This window comes from Cydia amplana, chromosome 26 (assembly GCF_948474715.1).
Source record: "Cydia amplana chromosome 26, ilCydAmpl1.1, whole genome shotgun sequence".
Taxonomy (NCBI): Eukaryota; Metazoa; Arthropoda; class Insecta; order Lepidoptera; family Tortricidae; genus Cydia; species Cydia amplana.
Window position 1 is genome coordinate 285,650 of NC_086094.1, and position 22,163 is coordinate 307,812.

Consider the following 22,163-nt stretch of genomic DNA (forward strand, 5'->3'; position numbering starts at 1 on the left):
AATTAATTGAAAATTATAATAATTAAAAATATTAATTCGTACTTATTTTAATTTTAATATTAATGCCACTAAAATTATATGAATTTTATAGTGACATCTGGTGACGTAGTTTGTGTAATCGGAAGTCAACTTTACGCAATAGTATGTTGTCGGGGGCAAAATATAGAAATCGCCTGCATATACTGACGTTAACTACATTCCTAGTGTCCCCCCCCTGGCACTAACTGTCAATTGTCATTGTCATTGTCACTGTCAGTGGCATGTTTTTTTTTATGGATTTTATGGCCTGGTTACGAGACTCAGTGGCATGTCAGTGGGCAATAATGTTGCCAGTGGTAGATTTAAAATTTTACTACCTCATAGTAAAAAAAAAACAAATTATAGTCTGGCAAACCAACTTAGTCAGTTGAAAACCGCGCGAAATTTAAAAATTGTATAATTATGAGACTTACTAAGCAGGCTTGCCACAGTATATTAAAAAAACCCTGAGAAAAAGTCTTCAAAATACAAGAGGGAAAATGTTTTTCGGGGTTACGTAGCCAAAATAATAAAAACACAATCCTTATAGTTTTGCCATGTGAATATTTATCACCGCCATTTTAATTGGAATCAACTTTGCTCACTGTTTGCAAACTATCTACGCTTAGGTATACATAGTCTGGCAAACACAACTTGTCAGTCAGTAAGAACCAGGAAAACGACACTCATCGCTTTCTTTTGAGTGCTAGTACTTGCGTAAGACAAAGACAGTATGATTATCCGTCAGTTGAAAATGAAACAGTCCTGGAAACTATATTTGAGCCACAGGTGACGGTATAGTTTTAAAGCTGTAACAGACTACCGCACCGCACCGCGACCTTGGTGCGCCGCATCCATAAGAGCGAGAAAGAGATAATTATCTATTGCGCGGTGCGGTAGCCTGTTAAGGTTTTTTGAGGTACTTATAGTCTGGCAAGCCATTTCCGTCAGTAGAAAAAGGGGAAAATTTGAAAAACTCAACGTATTTGTAAACTGCAATTTCTGACTATGGGTTTGTTACGAAAACACAGTAATCAATCAAAGCATATTTATTATAAACTAGATAGGGCATGAGTGGTGGGCATAACTGACCGAACGGGATAGTCTTATGTATCTTAGGAGTAGCAGCGAAAGCGCTATTATTGTTTGTTCTTGTCACAATCTCACATTATTTTATTCCCCACCATAAATTAGTATGGACTATGGTAGGCAACAAATAAATGCACGCGTATACCACTTCTATAGGATCCTTCTAAAGTCTATTTTTTTATTCGATAGACTGAAATGACATTTCATGGTATGAACATCATCTGTCATTTCATACTATGAAATGTCATTTTAGTCTACCGAATAAAAAAATAGACTTTACGTTATTATACAATTTGTCTTTATATAGGTATCGTATCGATTGAACCTAGCTCTTGCCTACTGTAATTCATGACAAAATAAAATCACACTTTTTCATGTAGTGTCGCCATCATATATATCGGAGCGGCCAAGGTGTTCACAATATCTGAACACGCACTCTAACGCCCTGACAATAGAGGCGTGCTCAGATATTTGTGAGCGCCTTAGCCGCTCCGATATATGTGATGGCGACTGTACAACAAAGCAAGTACTGTGTTTATTCATTATTGTATTGTGTGGGTGTGGCATTTAAGGATGTTTAAAAAATAATAAAAAATTGTGAAAAAATATTAAATGGTATTTAATACAAATAATAATAAAATAGTAAATTACTTTAATTTTGAAGGAGAGCGTTTATATTTATACATAAATATCATCTCCCCAACTTAAAGTTGTTATGAAGGCACAAAACTTAAACGAATGTGTTCAAAGGTACCTACTTTTAAAACATAAAATTGTTTTGTAAAATGCACGTTATTAAACGGAATGGACTGTACAATATGATTAATACCGGCTGCATTTAAACTTCAAATTTTATATTAAAATATAGAGTTCCTTATATTTTTACAACGGATGGGACCATAATAAAAAGCAAGCGCAGTACGTGAATACTGAATTGTAAGTTTAGAATTTTAATGTTACAAAATATTAATTTGGAATTTTAGAACTATCGTGTAACTAATTCTTATAAAATCGCTGACACTATCATAGCTTTTATCATCATGGACTGTCTTTTTGTTCTTCAAGGGACACTTTTGTATAGTAACCAGCAATAATGTTAGTCTTCGAAGGCCGCAAAAATATCTAACACGATCTTATTTCTAGAGCCACAAGATCGTGTCACATATTTTTGCGGCCTTCGAAGAGTAACATATTATTGCAGGTGACTGTACCTATGTATTATGTAATAAAAATAAGTTTTACAGAATTTTGAAACCATTGCCTGTCGACCTATGAATTTATGATAGCAAGTATAGTTTGGCAGGCCATCTCCGTCAGTAGAAAAAGGCGGGAAAAAAAATTGGGCACGAAGGGTTGTCCTCCCATAGAAAACTTGAATCTCGCGCCTTTTTCTACTGACAAATTGGCTTTGCCAGAGTATATCATATTTGCCATAGGCATATCAAATAGCTAAAACTTTTTATAAATAGCTCACATAAAATTTATAACTACAGCTAGGCGTCCCGTTGTTTCCCATAAAGTTTTAAGACATAATTGGAAATTAAACGAACTTACCTGTAAGTGAAGTTCATTTCAATTATATTAGCTGCACAAACTTCGAAATGATAATATAACTTGTAGTAGGCGCATCATGCCGCCTTCGGCCATGCTATTTAGAGAGAGAAAGTTTTTCTCAAATTCAGACTTCCGAACGCACGTCACGCAACCCACGCGTGACGCTTCTGTCAAACGTCATTTAGTTTAGAGTAACAAGCCAAGTCAAAACACTTTCACTGCCAGAGACCCGCTAGGCGGGTTCTCTTTTCTTAGGCGCTTGGCGCTACAAAGCGGAAAAACACATATTATCAGCTTCGCTCGTAGCTCGCACTGGCAGTGAATATGCCAACAGATATAACAGCTTGGCCAACTCGGCAAAGCCAAAATTGTCTAAAACTTTGACAGGGATTTTTCACTATTAGAATCCCTGGTTGTCGCAGGATAACGCGGGTACTGGGCGGGAGGGATTATCATTTCGAAGTTTGTGCAGCTAATATAATTGAAATGAACTTCACTTACAGGTAAGTTCGTTTAATTTCCAATTATTATTACGCTGCACAAACTTCTTCAATGATAATATAACTTGTAGATGTTTAGAGATAAGTATTCAAAGTTTGATTTGGCTTTGTATGGGAACAATGAAAGCAATGATTTTTGATTTCATTTTAAAATACCTACCGTTTTAGTTCGGTATGAGTAACTGTCTATTTCCAATATGAATATAATTTTAATTCTTACACATTATTTAGAGATCTAGTGAGATCATCATTTCATCAAACTGCTTATCATATGATACCTAGTTGAAACAAATAATACATTGTTCCTTATTAAAGGGTATTTTATTAGTACCACTTAGTACCAAATAAAAAACTTAATTCTGAAGTATAGGACTATCAAAAAATCTAAAGATGGCATAAAATGAAAGTTTTAGAGAATTCAATAGCTATAAGCAACTCTTAACTGTCTCTTAACAGTGTGTTGCTGCTTTTAGCAACCCTTATTCTCTTATTAACTAGATAGAAGAAAGAATAACTAAGGATCTAACAAGATCATTGGATGAAACTATGGCCCTATTATTATGAAATTGGGCAAAATCGTCAGAAGTCTTACTCCAACGTAATGTTTTTCTTCCATCAATATGACACCAACGCATAACAGGTTGAATGTTTGTTGAAAAATAGAAATATCAATACCACTTAAAGTATCTTTAAGAGTCGACTTAATTCATCTACGAATCGTTTGGGAAGTGATGAGGTATTTTTCCGGCAATAAATAATAACTAATGAATAACATTCTTCGTTCTTATATATCAGTAACATACAGCTAGGTAATGTTTTGGCCTGAGAACAAACCTCATTCAATATCAAATTAAGTAGTTTTTTCCCTACAAAATGTTAAAGATAGCAACATTTCTCAAATTTAAAATCAAGGATAGGGTTTTAGCGCGCTGTGTGCAATCACCATAGCCAGAATAATAAGTAATTTTTTACTATTTCTTAATCTTGTAATGAAAGATTTTTATTAGATGGTGAAATTATTGATAAATAATTAAATACTGATTTAGATTAGGTACAAGCTCACACTTAAGGTTGAGGTGGGTGTAGTCAAAAAACGTTTTTCATAAAGCGTTCCACCTTATCATTTGAGGAGAGCCTATGCCGCAATACAGGCATAAGAGCAATTTATAAAAAAATATTTCTATACCTAGCTTCCTCATTACATAATTCTATTAAATAGCAAGCACTTCTCGAACAGCTGCTATGAAATAATTAATGTAAGTATGCTTAATTGTTCCACAAAAACATACACCAGTGTTGACGGTGTTGGGCGCAAGGGACTCCACCGTACTGTTGGTCGCGCCAATCGGAAGTTCCTCCTCTCTCCTCCGCTCCTTCAGTGATGGCTGAAGACACTTCCCGGTTAACACAGGGGTAACCAGGATAAGACGATGTTGAATCTTGTTAACCCGGTGTGAAACCGGTTAATGGAATAAGTTTTTATAATTGAGAAGCTAGGGCTCAAATCCATATAATTATATGTATGTAACATATAAATATTTTGTAAAACTGAGTAGGTACAATGACCGTGCCTTCTGCTTTTCCTAGAACTTTAATACCTTGAATTTCATTTCAAATGGAAGGAAAGCACAGATAAAATGTTTTTTATAACCATGAAAATGTGAAAGCATCTATGTAGAAAAACATCTGGGTTAATTAATTACTTCACTAGGGTAAGTATATGTATAGCGTTCACATATTTCATCTGCACGACTATTAATAACTCGATCAGAGGAGTTCCAGAATGTTGCAACACATTTCAAAATATTCATTGTTTAATTTATATTAAATCTCCGAGATCTTGATACTCGAGGTAAGCCAGTGCTGTCAAACTGGTTTAACTTGACAGACAATCAGACGTACTCATTTGAGTAACCACTGTTGAATTGAAACTCGTATGACAATCTCAGATTGATTTCTAATACCTATAGGATTCTCACTTGCATATTTGGCAGGTTTTTATCAGCAAAATCGAATAGTTTATCATCTCTCACTCATCTTATGCTAAATGATCCTAGACATAAACATACTGTGTTTCATTTCACCTAGTCAGTTTTTAATTAGTTGAGATAGCTGTATTATCTTCTTTCAGTAGTATCTCACACTGATAAATCTGAAAGGAATGTCTTTGAACATAAAGACGATCGACAATCGACATATTACTGAAGAGATAAGTTGACAATGACAACCCATGGATTTGACAGTGACAGCGACGTTCCGTTCGCGCTCCGATTATTCTGAAGCAATTCTTAGAGCTGCGTCAAACTTGGCAATTTTTCTCTTCTTGCATTCTTCAAATTCAAATGCGTAATATTTAGCCATCAATTTATATTACACTAGGTGATATTTATTGGCATTATATTTCTTTAAAATATATTAAATTCAGTATTTAGCTCTTTAAACATACATGTGTATGCCATATTCATTTAGCCAAACTTATAGCTATACAAACAACCCATTTATATGAACAAAGTTATAAACTTATAAAAATGTAACCAGTTTATAAAATATTGGGTAAATAATTAATCTAGATATTAGCCAGCTTTCTGAGGTATTTAGGTGCTAGTTCCATTTGATTATGACTCCATATATCTTGTATAGGTACATACATAGTATAAGAAACATTTATTGTAAGGAGTTTCAACAATGGATATAGTGTGACCTCTAGACCTTATACACTTCATGAAAGGTCCGATACATATAGCTAGAGAGATATCTATATATAATCACATAATAGTCTAATGACAGGAATTAAAATTGAAATTTCATATTTCCATATGAAACACAGATGTTTCCCAAATTCAAGAATCAGGTAAAAACAACTTGGAGCTAGTGCCATGTAACAATTTGTGTTATTAGTTTTATGGCAGTTCCAATTTCTTGTTGTATTAAAACTGCTTAGATGCAATAATTTTACTTGTCTTAGCAATATATCTGTATTTATTTCCCATAGGGTTTTGTACAGAAAATATTTTAACGAAATATTGAGCTGTATGAAATGTAGGTACCTACATTAAGAACATCATAGGCATATATTATTTTGTACACACAGCATATATCAAAGTCACATATTTTTCCAGTACTTGACTGTTAATTTTACAGAAATATCCATTTTTCGGAATACCTGTAAATACTGGCACAGATAAGATAGGAGTTTTGTATGAGATGTCCTGGACAGAATCCTTGCAAGTATGATGACATTGCTATGAAAAAAGGTATATAATTTAATTAAACCAGGGCTTTTATAAAAAATTGTTCTAAGTGAACACAGGCTGTTGTGTTGGTGCTGTCGCTGGGACTAGGTGCGACCTTGTGCCTGCAGAGAGGATAGTGTTGCTCCGCTTCCTTATTGCTGCTTTTATCCAGGCCGTGCTGTCGCTGGGACTAGGAGCGACCTTGTGCCTGCAGAGAGGATAGTGTTGCTCCGCTTCCTTATTGCTGCTTTTGACCAGGCTATTTTGTATGTTGCTAGTAAGTAGTAAATACTTTATTGTATGAAACAAAGATAAGTAACATCAAAAACATACATTGTAAAAATATGATTGGTAGTTGAGCCCTGTAAGATTAAATTTCTTAGGACTTACAATAATTTATAAGTCATTAGTTATTCTTGCTAGCACACCTTATCACATACATCACTTGTCAACAGCATGTTTAAAAGATTTTTTAAAACATCTTATGCCATTTATTGGGATTCATTATTGAACAGCTACCTTAGCTAAGATTGTTAATGATGACAATCGCACAAAAATGAGCAGTCACTTATGGTTCTGTTACAGTGCACAATTGTATTGAGAGCTAAATCATCACAGTTAGAGAACAGGTTGATTTTGTTTAATTTCAATACTTAGCCTTGTTCCCTACTGACAAGCATCTCGCCAGCCGCAGCGTAATTCTCTGGGTTCACCTCGGAGCACCAATAATTATTTACAGCGCGGAGTATTTTGTAATGTCCTTAATTATATATCTGCGAACAAACAACAGCAAAGTCCTAGAAGGGTTAATCCCATAATATTCGAATTTCAGGTGCCTTTATCCACAAGGTCAAGATTTGCTCGCTCGCTTAGTACTTCGCTTGCTTGAATTAGAATAAGTACCTACTTAAATTCAGCTACTTGAAAATGAGTATATATCAAGAGACGGCCTAGTATTGGCATACCACATGATTAACTCATTTGGTTAAGAGCTGTGTCTAGAGTGTAACACGCCACAAAACCTAGTAGGTAAGTTTATATAACAAGACTTGTAGGTGGCTTATGGTCCACTACCTATTTGCAGGTAGGACATGAGCAATGTCTCAGTGCTGTTGGCAAGGAATATGTGACAATATCCCATGGCTACTGGCAGTGAACGCACCTAGTGTAGTACGCCAAGGTTGCCAAGTGCGAATATCAAACAGAGATGTCTAAATTAACACTCCAAAATGATTAGCACAGCCATTTTATGCATTTAGAAACAGATACGCCTAGAATAGCGTTCCAGAATGCATGTGTACAGCACAACCACCAAGTACAGTCAGCAACCAGAGTTGGCTAGTTATAAAACTCCAAAACCACATCACCAACACTAAATAGAAATAACAAATTAGCATTTGGTACTACCACTCTATTACTTACCATTTATGTTCTTTTTGGAATGTTACATGTTTTAAAAAAGTAACTATTCGAATGCTGGCATTCGATGCTAATTCAGAGAGCGAGGCTTACTGTGGATACCGAGCGAGATCTAGTTCTCGACGCCGCTGGCGGAGATAGGAATCTTGATGATATAGAATTACAGACCTAGAATAGGCCCAAGATCGTGATCTCGATATGTACCGCGTCCGCGCATAGCGGCCCATGGCGACGAGAGGTCGCATTCAGCCTTGATCGCGTACGTTCTTGTATCTTCTTCTCCAATCTTCTTATTCTTCCAATTTACAATTGGGTCACTTTTTATCCTATTTTCCACGTATTTTAAGGAATTTCTTGTCCTTTTATAAACAAAAAGACTTTTTATTTTAGGACACGTAATGGCCGTCGGCTGCATGAAAACGACAATGACGTTTGACAGAAGCGTCACGCGTGGGTTGCGTGACGTGCGTTCGGAAGTCTGAATTTGAGAAAAACTTTCTCTCTCTAAATAGCATGGCCGAAGGCGGCATGATGCGCCTACTACAAGTTATATTATCATTGAAGAAGTTTGTGCAGCGTAATAATAATGTATTGTTTGTCATATTATCATTAGTCATAAAACCGAAACCGTTAACTTTTCAGGATTGTCGTTGGGTTAGGTTAGGTTTGTTTTATGGCAATCCTCAAAAGCGACGCATTTTTTTTCTTTATGATATTGGAGGCAAACGAGCAGACGGATCACCTGATGGTAAGCGATTACCGCCGCCCATGGACACCCGCAACACCAGAAGAGTTGTTAGTATTTCTGAACTAAATGAATTATGACTAACGAAAATGCGGGCAAACAATACATTATTGGGCGTTTTTAGGGTTCCGTAGCCAAATGGCAAAAAACGGAACCCTTATAGATTCGTCATGTCTGTCTGTCTGTCCGTCCGTATGTCACAGCCACTTTTCTCCGAAACTATAAGAACTATACTGTTGAAACTTGGTAAGTAGATGTATTCTGTGAACCGCATTAAGATTTTCACACAAAAATAGAAAAAAAACAATAAATTTTTGGGGTTCCCCATACTTCGAACTGAAACTCAAAATTTTTTTTTTCATCAAACCCATACGTGTGGGGCATGGTATAATAATATACTCCGCCTGGTACTCTCTTCCGAGATTTGCGAATGACCTAACTGTCACTTGCCTACGTCATCATGCTGTTTACAGGTTCTCAAACTTTAAAATGTGGGAGAATTTTAACCAACGGTGAAAATTATTTTAACGGCATTAATTTTAAGTTATTCATGTAGAAACATAGTAAAATAAAACAAATCTATACTGCACTTTTCACTCCTACTCTTACAGTTCCGAATAGAGCAGCCAACCATTTTCGTAACAAAACATTAATTACGAAGCTTACGACGTGAAAAGTTTGGAAAACACTGCGACTGCTGACACTGAGCGAGAAGGAAATAACAATTAACACGCGTTCGACAAGGATGACGGTTAGGGACAAAATGGCGGATTGTCATATGACTCATATGTGACAGCGCTATCCTGTGTTGCCAGTAGTGTAAACAGAATTACCCGAACGTCTGAAATTTCTTTCGTGAATCGGAAGATATTGCTAACGAATAATTAAAAATGACGTGTTATTGTAAAATTTAAGATAAAATACATATCAATGAAAATTATTAAATTATAAAGAAATAAATTAACTTATTAACCATAGATATAATGTACCCATGTAACATGTTATGTTAAAATAAAGTGGCAATGTTATTGTGACGTAGGCAAGTGACACTCTGGGAAGAGAAGACCATGTTTTATTAGACCATACGTGTGGGGTATCTATGGATAGGTCTTCAAAAATGATATTGAGGTTTCTAATATCATTTTTTTCTAAACTGAATAGTTTGCGCGAGAGACACTTCCAAAGTGGTAAAATGTGTCCCCCCCCCCTGTAACTTCTAAAATAAGAGAATGATAAAACTAAAAAAAATATATGATGTACATTACCATGTAAACTTCCACCGAAAATTGGTTTGAACGAGATCTAGTAAGTAGTTTTTTTTTATACGTCATAAATCGCCTAAATACGGAACCCTTCATGGGCGAGTCCGACTCGCACTTGGCCGCTTTTTTTTTATGTTGTCCCCTACACTTTTTTTCAAATTTGGGATTTTTTATGTTATTTCTACTCAGAATCACGAGCTCTTTCTATCCTAATAGGAGAAAAAAAGTGTCCTAAAGTTTTTATTTCCATTCCGTCACCATTTTTCATACTATGTATGGCGGTCGCGGAATGGAAAGATCGAAAAATGTATGGAATTTTTGGGACACTTTTTTTCTCCTATTAGGATCGAAAGAGCTCGTGATTCTGATTAGAAGTAACATAAACAATCCCAAATTTGAAAAAAAAGTGTAGGGGACAACTTAAAAAAAAAAACGGTCAAGTGCGAGTCGGACTCGCGCACGGAGGGTTCCGCACCATCAACACAAAATAGAGCAAAAAAATCGTGTTTGTTGTATGGGAGCGGGAGTAAATATTTATTTTATTTTTAGTATTTGCTGTTATAGCGGCAACAGACATACATCATCTGTGAAAATTTCAACTGTCTAGGTATCACGGTTCGTGAGATACAGCCTGGTGACAGACGGACGGACAGCGGAGTCTTAGTAACAGGGTCCCGTTTTTACCCTTCGGGTACGGAACCCTAAAAACGCCCTATTACTTAAAAGTCTTAAAACTTTTTGTGAAACAATAGAGTGTGGTGTGGCGTGCTGTAGTGTGTTAGTTTAGGATTAGTATTAAACGCAACGTCGAACTGACTGGATGTTTCACTGACTACGTCTCCGCCTCGACCCCCCACCTCAGATGGCGATCCTAGCCAGCGCGTTTCGCTAACGAAGGACTTTTTGAATACTCGAGAATAATGACGCAATCGCGACTCGCGACTCGTGCGCTTGTGTTGTATGCAGTGTTCCGTTCACTCAGAGAAAACTTTAATAAAAATGGGCAAAGAATGCTCTAAGTGCGTGTGTGACAATAAGGAGGTCATCGTGAACCAGCACGGCGACTTAAACGATGCCGGAGCCGAAATAAGGGCTCACACAAGCGTGAACAATATCTTGCTGTCGGTGGTGCTGGCCCTGTGTGGAGCTGGCGTATTATATATCGTCTACAGACAATATAACAATTGTCATAGAAAGCTGGTGAGACATGAACTACGGGACAACGCATTCCGGAGACTTCGCTTAAGGATGTCGGGGCGCGGTGATCGTTCCAGCGGCGACGTCCAGGACCAGGAGGTACCGATACCGGCGACATAAATGTGTGCGCGTAACTATGCGGTCCCTATAGTTATGTAAGTTTTTTTTAATTGTCTTCATCGCCTTGAAACTAATAGTAAACTCTTATCTTTATTTTTATGGAAGAACTTGATGTTGTATTTCAAAGTTTAAAGGATATTCAAGTCGCATTAAGAAAACTAGGTCAGAAAAGGCAATTGTATCCATTAAATGTGAGTAACAAAATAAAAAATGCCACTAGTCTGTATGAAAAATATAATCTGATTCTTGTTAACTTAAATAAGAGTGATTTTGCGATAGAATATGCTGAATATACACTAGAAAACTTAATAGATAACATAGAGTCCGTTTATAAAAAGATTTTGTCATACCAGTGTAACATAACGCAACCTGCTTGTTCTAAAAATAGCTGTACGATAACCACTACCATGGACAAGTTCGAATTAAAAACGGCGGCGACTTTGTTGCCTGTAATGGATGGTTCTGAAGATGTAACAAATAATTTAATTGATGCAGTCAGTATGTATGAGGGATGCCTCAAGGAAAGTAGTTGCAAACAACTACTAATAAAATTTGTTCTAGCCACAAGGTTAACAAAGTCTGCAAAATTAAAACTTAAATCTGAGTATGACACTTGCGAAAATTTAATTGCGGATATGAAAAAGTACTTGCTGACCAAAAAATCAGCTAACGCTTTGCTCATTAAACTAAACAGTGTTTCACAGGGTGAGAGGTCTATTTCGCAATACGCTAACGAAATAGAAGATATCTTCGTTAACTTAACTATCTCACAAGCCAACACGAACGAAAAGGCTTGTGAGGTACTTAAGCCAATAAACGAGCAACTAGCAATAAAAAAGTTTGCCGACGGATTACGGAATAGACGTCTCAGTACCATTATAGCGGCTCGAGACTACACGGACTTTAAGGACGCGGTACGTGCTGCGCAGGACGAGGAGTCCGCGCAGCCAGAGACCATACTAAATTTCAGAGGTAAGTCGTCCAACAGGAGCCACTACGGCTACGGGTATCGCGGGTACAGACCTTATAGAGGTCACCCTATTACACCAACTCGAGGACAGTATAGAGGTAATTACAATGCATCGACCCGAGGTTATTACCAAAGTAGAGGTAACTATAACATACCTACGTATAACAGATACCAGTCTCGCGGCAGCTATGTAAGATCGCGTTCGAATCGCGGTCGAGTTTCTCGTGGTAGGGGACAAGTACTTACTACGACTCATGTAAACAACGAACTTACACAGCCGAATACCAGTGAGTTTTTTCGTGCCTAAAGAACATGTATTAACCTTTGACGATAATATCGGATATGTATTTTTAAACACAACACATAAAGAGTGTTCATGGTTAGTCGACACTGGAGCTTCGTTATCAGCTATTAAATCCAAAGCGTTATCGGAACATGCTATTGTATACAAACAGGACATACCGGTACGCGGTTTAGGAGGTACTTTACATTCCCGCGCATATACGTACATTTCGTTACTTACTCCGAATGGTTATTCAATCGAACATAAATTTCATATTTTTGACAATTTACCTGTAAAATCAGACGGAATTATCGGGTTCGACTTTTTAAAGATAAATAAAGCTCATATTGACTTAGAAATCTTTCAATTAACATTAAGAAACCAAGACCTATCGACGACTGTGCCGATTTACGGTTCAACAAAAGTTAGCCGTGATCATTTATCGATTCCCGCTCGCAGCGAATCTATTCATTATATTAGATTAAATGAAACAATACTAGAGGATTGTGTTGTATGCCCACAAGAATTACAGGAAAACGTGCTTCTAGCAGGATTAATAGTAAAACCACGTAACAATGTAATCCCTATTAAAATTCTTAACACTAGCCATAACAACATAACAATACCTACATTTCAACCTACATTGTATGCATTAAGCGAATACAACATGTGTCAATTCAGCAAGTGCGACTCAAGTTCCGTTCGGGCTAAAGAGTTGTTATCGTTATTGAAACTTGACCACTTGCAACATAATGAGCGTGGAAACATTGAAGCTATTTGTTCTAAGTATGCTGACATATTTCATTTACCGGGTGATAAACTTACAAGTACTTCTGTATGCGAACATACGATTAAGGTTAAAGAGAATGGTAGTCCGGTATATGTAAAACCTTATAGGGTACCTAAGAGTCAACAACAGGAAATACAAAAACAAATTAAACGAATGATCGATGATGACATAATTGAGGAAACGCGAAGCGAATGGTCTAGTCCTATTCTATTAGTACCTAAAAAAGGAATAAATAAAGATAAAAAAGAGTGGAGATTAGTAATTGATTACCGTAAATTAAATGAGAAATTAGAAGACGATAAATTCCCGTTACCAAATATTACGGAAATATTGGATTCACTTTCTGGTGCCATATACTTTTCGCATTTAGACCTCAGCCAATCTTATTATCAAGTCAAGCTTACCCCAGATTGTCGTAAATACACAAGTTTCACCACAAATACAGGCCAATATTCCATGAAAAGATTACCAATGGGTTTGCGCACTAGTGCTAGTACTTTTTCTAGAGTAATGACAGTAGCTATGTCTGGACTAAATTATGAAAAATGTTTCGTGTACCTTGACGACCTTGTAATTTTTGGACGAAATTTAGAGATTCATAATAAAAACCTTTTGGATGTTTTTGAACGGTTAAGACAAGTAAATCTAAAATTAAATCCGACTAAGTGCCAATTCTTAAAAACTGAACTTCTTTACTTGGGTCACGTAGTTTCAGCAAAAGGTGTTTTACCGGATCCCGAAAAAATTAAAATCGTAAAAAATTATCCGATACCAACAAATGCCGATGAAGTTAGACGATTCGTAGCATTTTGTAATTATTATAGAAAGTTTATAAGACACTTTGCTGATATTACTTTGCCATTAACTAATCTGTGTAAAAAGGATGTACCGTTCAATTTCACCCAAGAATGTTATGAAAATTTTGAACATTTAAAAAATAAACTTATTTCCCCACCTATACTACAATATCCGGATTTTAGCGAAGATAAACAATTTATTTTGCAAACAGATGCGTCAGGTACAGCGATAGGATCGGTATTATGTAATTACGATTTGAGACCGGTGGCTTACGCCAGTCGGCCATTAAATAAAGCTGAGAAAAATTACCCGACGATACAAAAAGAGTTACTAGCCGTAGTATGGAGTATAAAATATTTCAGACCATATTTATTCGGGAGGAAATTCACTATTATGACAGACCATAAACCACTTATTTACCTTTTCGGAATGAAAGATCCATCAAGTAGGTTATTAAAATTTCGACTACTATTAGAAGAGTATGATTTTAACGTCTGTTATGTGAAAGGAAAAGATAATGTAGTCGCGGACGCGTTATCACGTATAGTAATTACTTCTAACGAGTTAAAAGAGATGAGTAATCAAATTATGACAGTGATGACGAGAGCACAGGCTAGAAGAATACAATCGGAAAGTGTGCAAAATGATGTTCCTAGTATCGACACAAACAAGCGGCCTGATCAACCGCGTGTTGTAGAGATATTAAGAATACCAGAAAATGCAGTAGAAATGATGTTAGTAAAAGGCGAGGAAGTAAACAAATTAGAAAAGAAAGGACAATTAATAATAAAAAAGAATGAATGTTTCAGTTATGATAAAAATAAAAAAATAATATATGTAAATCTCGATTTTAGATTACACTTTACGCGAGTCGAATTTGTAACTAAATTGAGTGATTACTGTAAAGAAATTGACGTCAAACAGATATGTATTATTAAAAATGATGAAAACGAGCTTTTTATCAAACGGATAATACAAGAGATAAATAATCGTAAATCATTAAGAGGAGTAAAAAGAATATACGATGATGACGAAAAAAAATTCATAATCAGTGACTACCATTTACTGCCCACAAGTGGCCACGCGGGGGTACGTAAAATGATTAACAATATTAAGAGACGATTCTACTGGCCATCAATAGAAAATGATGTCAGGGAATTCGTGCGAAGGTGTGAGTCTTGTCAAAAGCACAAACACTCTCGACATACAGTAGAGCCGATGGTAGTGACGACTACAGCCTCGTCGGCATTTGATAAGGTATTTCTAGATTTAATGGGACCGATCGATCAAGACGACGAAAATTATAAGTATATACTTACTATTCAGTGCGAGCTGAGCAAATTTGTAGAAGCTTACCCACTTAGAAGTAAAGATACGGTAAGTGTGGCACGTAGTTTAGTTAATAATTTTATATTAAGATATGGACCACCCAAAGCCATAGTTACGGACAGGGGCACCGAGTTCATTTCCTCTACAATGAGTGAGGTATGTAAACTGTTAAAAATAGATAAACTCCAATCAACAGCATATCACCATGAAACAATAGGTTCCCTCGAAAATAGTCACAAAAATTTAGGTTCTTATCTAAGAATACAGTGTAATAAATATCCAGAAACGTGGAGTTATTGGCTTCCATATTGGTGTTTCACATATAATAACTCAGTACATACAGTAACAAAGTACACCCCGTTTGAACTTGTTTTTGGTAAATCATGTGAATTACCTTGTAGAGTAAGAAGTACAATTGAACCATTGTATAACCCTAGTGATTATAGTTTAGAATTAAGGTATCGATTACAAACGGCACACAAAGACGCGCGTGAAAACTTGATAAAGTGTAAACAACTTAGAAAGTGTACTTACGATACAAAAGTGAACACAGTGAGTTATAAAAAGGACGATCTCGTCTTAGTGAAAAGTGAAACCGGTAACAAACTCGATACGTTATACAAAGGACCATACAAAGTGATTAGATTAGAAAACCCTAATGTTGTAATTTCTGTCAACGGAAAAGAGGATACTGTACATATTAATAGAACTAAGTTGTTCGTTTCGGACACTTAACGTGTCTTAACTGTCATACTTATATTTTTATTATGTAAAACTATTAAAATGCCATACACATTGTAAGTGTTCTTAAGTAATACTTGTTAAAATGAAAAACAACAAATTAGTAATTGAAACATCTATATTGTGTGGCATATTACAATTGTGTTTATGACATTGTTTATGTTAAAAGAAAAAAAAAGTGTATTATTTTTCTTTTTTTTGCCAACCCCGGTGGTGTGGTGTGGCGTGCTGTAGTGTGTTAGTTTAGGATTAGTATTAAACGCAACGTCGAACTGACTGGATGTTTCACTGACTACGTCTCCGCCTCGACCCCCCACCTCAGAAGAGACTCCTAAAATGTCATTCAATAGAACTTGCTAACTATGTAAACAAAAGTTACTAGTAAATTGACATTCAGTGTCAATTTTAGTATGGCGATTTGTTTACATAGTTAGCAAGTTCTATTGAATGACACTTTACAGGTATTGTGTTGTTGTGGTGTATCAGTCGCTAAGTCCGTCATCGGAGTCCTGGTCCTGGCGGCCTCGGACGGTCCTGTTGGCCTGCGCGAGCAGCCGGCGCTGCGCCCGCGCCTGCTCCGGCGGCACCGCCAGCTCACCAGAGTACTCGATCAGGTCTGACCTGAAATGTACACATTTTTTCATTAAAATATTGTCATATACACCAGGGATGTTGCGGATGCCGATTTTTTGACATCCGCGGATGCAGATACGGATGCGGATTTTTAAAGGCTCACATCCGCGGATGCGGATGCGGATGCGGATGTCAAGATAGGTACATAAAAAACGTCAAATATTACACTTTAGTAATTTTTATTTCAAAAAACCGGCCAAGTGCGAGTCGGACTCGCGTTCCAAGGGTTCCGTACATTAAGTCCCACTCACGCTTGACTGCTAATTTCTAATAGGTTTTTTGGCTAATGACTAAATTACCTAGCAGCCTAGCACTTACGCCGTTGCTAAGACGTTCCTGTACTGACCTGTTCCACATCCGCATCCGCATTAAATCCGCATCGATTTTATGCGGATGCGGATGCAAATGCGGATGTTGAAAACAATGCGGAAGTTCCGCGGTTGCGGATGCGGATGCGGATATTCGCAACATCCCTGATATACACCGTGTTTTTATTGAATTCCGTTAATTCGGGGTATGGTTAAGTAAGTTTAAGAGAAGTAAATGGCGTAGTTAATTAAAAAAAAAAAATTTTTTTTTCGCATTTTAGAAGAAAAAAGTTTAAATAGTAATTAAATGTAGCATATAGCGTTGTATTAACACGGGCATTACATTTAACTCAACCAAGCAATTGAAATCTGTGACAATATCAAGTTCATTTCGAACATCGATCGACCGAGATTGTACTTAAGTTTAGTAGCAAATGTATGAACTCATTCTAAACACTAATCAATATGTAAACCGGCCCTAAGGCAAGTGTACACGCTTGTGGAAGCCTTATAGGAAAAAAATAAATAATTGGTTATCTCCGAAATGGAGTTAATTAGAATATCGGTGTCTTTGAGAAAGTTACTTGATTTAAGCTCAGAAATGCACCCTTGAAATTAACGGAAATAAAAAAAACCACGGTGTATAGCAGGCCTTTCTTTTAAGTACAGTCACCTGCAATAATATGTTACACTTCGAAGGCCGCAAAAATATGTGACACGCTCTTATGGCTCTACAAATAAGAACGTGTCAGATATTTTTGCGGCCTTCGTCCTGTAACATATTATTGCAGGTGATTGTACTAAAATTAACTTATGCGGGCTAGTAAAGAAGAAAGTAAGGCTTAAGAAATATTTTATTTTACATACATATATATCTATAGGTTAATATTTGCTACACTATCGCATTGGGTAACTGTTATGATAGCTGTGCTGTTGTTATAAATAAATAAATAACCTCGCTAGGCTAGAAGTCATTGTTGTATACAACATGGCGCTAAGGTAAAGTTTATCATTTTGTACGAAGTTACATTAGTCAAATGTTGTTCCATTTGTTTAATTTTAGAAGGGTAGCAAGCACTAGCCTTTACGGAAAAATGCTTCCAACAGTTTAAACCAGCGGTCGGCAACCTTTTAGCAGCCAAGGGCCACATAGTAGTTAACGAAGTTGTCGCGGGCCGCACTTTGTTAATATTTATGACTTTATCAGACATTGTCGTTTGTCAATATTACATACAAAATAGCCAGGGAGGCTCGCGGGCCGCAAGTGACAGGTTCACGGGCCGCAGGTTGCCGACCGCTGGATTAAAGTTTACAACTAATTAATTTTCCGTACTTTGTAGAAAAGTGTTTATGATATTTAATATTGAGCTGGGAAAGGTGATTTCACAAAAATATCTCGAAGACTAGAGCCCGTCGAAAAGAGAGGGCGATAGATTTTTGATATGATCAGACAATCCAGTTTTGCCAGTAGAAACAGGCAACAGATTTAAAAATTGTAGGCGTGAGGATTCGATCGTCCATTACATACAAAATTCGAATTTCGCGTCCATTTCAACTTCTACTGCCAAATTGGTTTGGCAGACTCACAGACAATCCAACCTCTAGACATAGCATAGTCGCGCTACCCCCTCTGCCACACATACGGTAGCGTTACTCCATCTTCGAGTCAATCCCGTGCCGTGATTGGTCCGTGTCTTTGAACGGACCAATCACGGCACGGGATTCGCTCACCTCGTCCCCCCGCACCCCCGTATTTTTGGCAGCATCGGTTTCATGAAAGAATTGGCCTAAGCTCAGTCTAGAGGTTGGATTGTCAGTGGGCAGACTACACATACCTGGCTATCCTCCACTCTAGGGTCTCCGTGGAGAAGTCGTCCCGGTTGCCGAGGTCGGTGAACCCCACGATGAAGTCCTTGGTCTTGTTGCTCTTAACCAGCGCGATGGTCGGGATCACGCGGATCTTCAGACGGCCTAGAGCGAGACGAAAGCAGAATTAGTCAAGTGTATAGGTCAACATTTTACATAAAGCCCCCCTTATCATACTTTAATTTGGAAAATATTAATAAATATTAACCTGTCCGATCCCGCGACCCGAAAACTAATTTTGTCGTTGTCTCCCAGTATGGCTCACATTTGAGCCGTGGGAGTTGAAGTGGGAGGTTTTGAAATTCGTGGGAAATTTGGAAAATTTATTTACGGCTCCTATTTGAGCCCTTAATTTAATTAATATACTTTGTTAAAAATTAAGAGCCTGTGTATTTTGAGTAGAAACAACAATGTCGAGCATGGTACACAGTGACTCACCCGCAAGGAAGGGAGCCCGCTCAGCGTCCAGCTTCACAAACCGCGTCTCAACATGTTTCTGAACCAGTATATTAAGGTACATGTCGACGATGCGACACAGTGGACCATGGTACACAGTGACTCACCCGCAAGGACGGGAGCCCGCTCGGCGTCCAGCTTCACGAACCGCGTCTTCGCTAAGATCTTGAGTTACATCTCGACGATGTGACACAGTGGACGATGTGACACAGTGGACGATGTGACACAGTGGACCATGGTACACAGTGGACCATGGTACACAGTGGACCATGGTACACAGTGACTCACCCGCAAGGAAGGGAGCCCGCTCGGCGTCCAGCTTCACGAACCGCGTCTCAACATGCTTCTTCGCTAAGATCTTGAGTTACATCTCGACGATGTGACACAGTGGACGATGTGACACAGTGGACCATGGTACAGTCGACGTCAAAGAGAAATTTACAGCCAAAGTAACAAAAAAATGTTTACACGACCTAAATGCTATGACAATAAAGTCATGTAAATAATTTTTTGTAACGTTTGTCGTAAAGATCTCTTTGACGTCGACTGTACACAGTGGCTCACCCGCAAGGAAGGGAGCCCGCTCAGCGTCCAGCTTCACAAACCGCGTCTCGACATGTTTCTTCGCCAGTATCTTGAGGTGCATGTCCACGATGCGACAGCGCGGCGAGTCCGACTTGTAGAAGTGGCACACGACGTTCTCGGACTTGTTGCACACGCCGAAGAACTCCTTCTCGCCGTCCAGCTCCGTGTATTCGCCGTGGCCCTGGAAGTTTAAAATATATTTTTTCTACTCCAGCACTTAAATGTGTCAATTAAATGACTGACAGTGATATCTAAAGCAATGTCATTTGAATGATTTGTCTATAGGCTCATAAGATGACTGCTAGCAGTCATCTTATGAGTATAATACAACTGCTTTATTTTTTTTAAAGATACAAGTTCCGATCATCTTGATTGAAAGAGGTATGTTTTCATTTACAATAAGAACTCTTTTTTTTTTAAATAATAACTCAATTTTTTTTAAATAATAACTCTTTTTTTTTTTTTTTTTTGCTGCAGCTGTCATAGAAAAAGTAATGTATGCAACAGCTCATAATTGGTTCTTAAAATTCTCGGGTCTTTTTTTACAAAACTCGACTACGTCTCGTTTTGTAACTTCGACCCTTGAATTTTAAGAACCCTTATTATATCACTGTTGCATAAACTACTATAGCACAACACACACAATCAAGAGCTACATGGGTGACTTATTAGTGTATACGTTGCCATAGTTACGGTTAGTTGTTCTAGTGTACAATAACTCTTAAAATCCTGATTTTATTTAAATTTATCAAACACCCATTTTTTGGTAGTTACAAGCCATTTCCACGGCATTTCGGACACGGAGTCGGACTCGCACACGAAGGGTTCCGTACCATTACGCAAAAAACGGCAAAACAATCACGTTTGTTGTATGGGAGCCCCGCTTAAATATTTATTTTATTCTGTTTTTAGTATTTGTTGTTATAGTGGCAACAAAAATTCATCATCTGTGAAAATTTCAACTGCCTAGCTATCATGGTTCATGAGATAAAGCTTGGTGACAGATAGACGGACAGCATAGTCTTAGTAACAGAGTAAGTTAAAAAAGTCTCACATTGGCGAGCCACTCCTGCTTCTTCTGGGCTCTCTGCTTCATCTCGGCGAGGCGCTGCTGCCTGATCGCCTCCAGGTCACTGTTGTCCAGGGCATCTAGCCTGCACACACACACACACATACACAATTAATTCTACATTGCTACAATATCAGTGAAGAAGAAAAGACACAAAAGCTTTAATTGTATTTTGAAGCGTAACATTTTTGGTCATCTTTTCTAATGACAGTAATGACATTCAAGCTTAAGGGTATAACAGCAAAGTTTTAACAAATAGTGTAAGTAGATATTTTCAGATTAATTAATTAAAAAAAAAATCTGTAATTAAATTTCATTCAAAAATACAAATACAAATTCATTCTTCTTCATTCATTCTTAAATGACAGATTTGTTTTCCCTAATTTATTGGGCATTTGTACACAGAATGAGTAGAGACAAATACACGCCGCTTGCTTTGTGTGGAGCCTCGGCTTTGGTTTAATATAGAAATAGAAATAGTTTATTCGTGGCAAAAATACAGATAGTAAATAAAAAGGAGGAACAAAAAAACTTATACATAACAATACAACTTACAAATGATTAAACAAGATTCACACACATATTAATATAAAAAAAATCTGTTGTAGATTCCAAACACTAAAAGTCAGAAATCCATTATTTTAGTGTTTGGAATATACAACAGAAATATTGTAATAGTATACCTCTCCTCCTCGAACAAGATGGGAGGATGAACTCAAACTCACAGTGGGCCCGAACTGGAGAAGAGTGGCCCACAACAGACCCCAATGACCCCAAGAGCTAGAGAAGGCCTTTGCCAAGCGGCACACTGAGTTCAGAGACATACTCTAACTCAGAATAAAAGGGCTTAATAGATATAGATACCTCTCCAGCTCGCTGTCCAGCTGTTTCTCGACGGTCTGCGCCACATTATACAGCACCTGCTCCATCTTTACTGAGCTGTTGAGAAGTTCACTAGTTTACTAAAAATGTCCAACAGATACTGGTCACACTGGTGTATCACATAAACCCCTGCGCAAAGTTGCAGCCCGAAGGGTGTGGTGTTTCGGAGGTTCCAGGCCAAAGGGAATGTGACACAGGAGCAGCCCATTCAATGGAGCCACACCATTTTGTCGCATAAATAGATTTTAGTTTTAAGCTAATAAAATGCATATGTATGTTAGCAAGGTATTTGTAATATGGGCCTTGCCTGATTTAA

General features: G+C 37.4%; 1 protein-coding gene across 1 annotated transcript; it reads right to left on the reverse strand.

Annotated features, from left to right (window-relative positions):
- Positions 1-16,528: 16,528 nt before the first annotated feature.
- On the reverse strand, positions 16,529-21,913 carry LOC134659921 (thioredoxin domain-containing protein 9). The gene is made up of 5 exons (XM_063515613.1): positions 21,830-21,913; positions 20,951-21,050; positions 19,876-20,077; positions 18,825-18,960; positions 16,529-16,669 (listed from the first exon to the last, which is right to left on the reverse strand). Exons 1-5 carry the CDS (start codon positions 21,892-21,894, stop codon positions 16,531-16,533), a joined length of 642 nt encoding a protein of 213 aa, XP_063371683.1. The 5' UTR covers positions 21,895-21,913; the 3' UTR covers positions 16,529-16,530.
- Between the last annotated feature and the right edge of the window lie 250 nt (positions 21,914-22,163).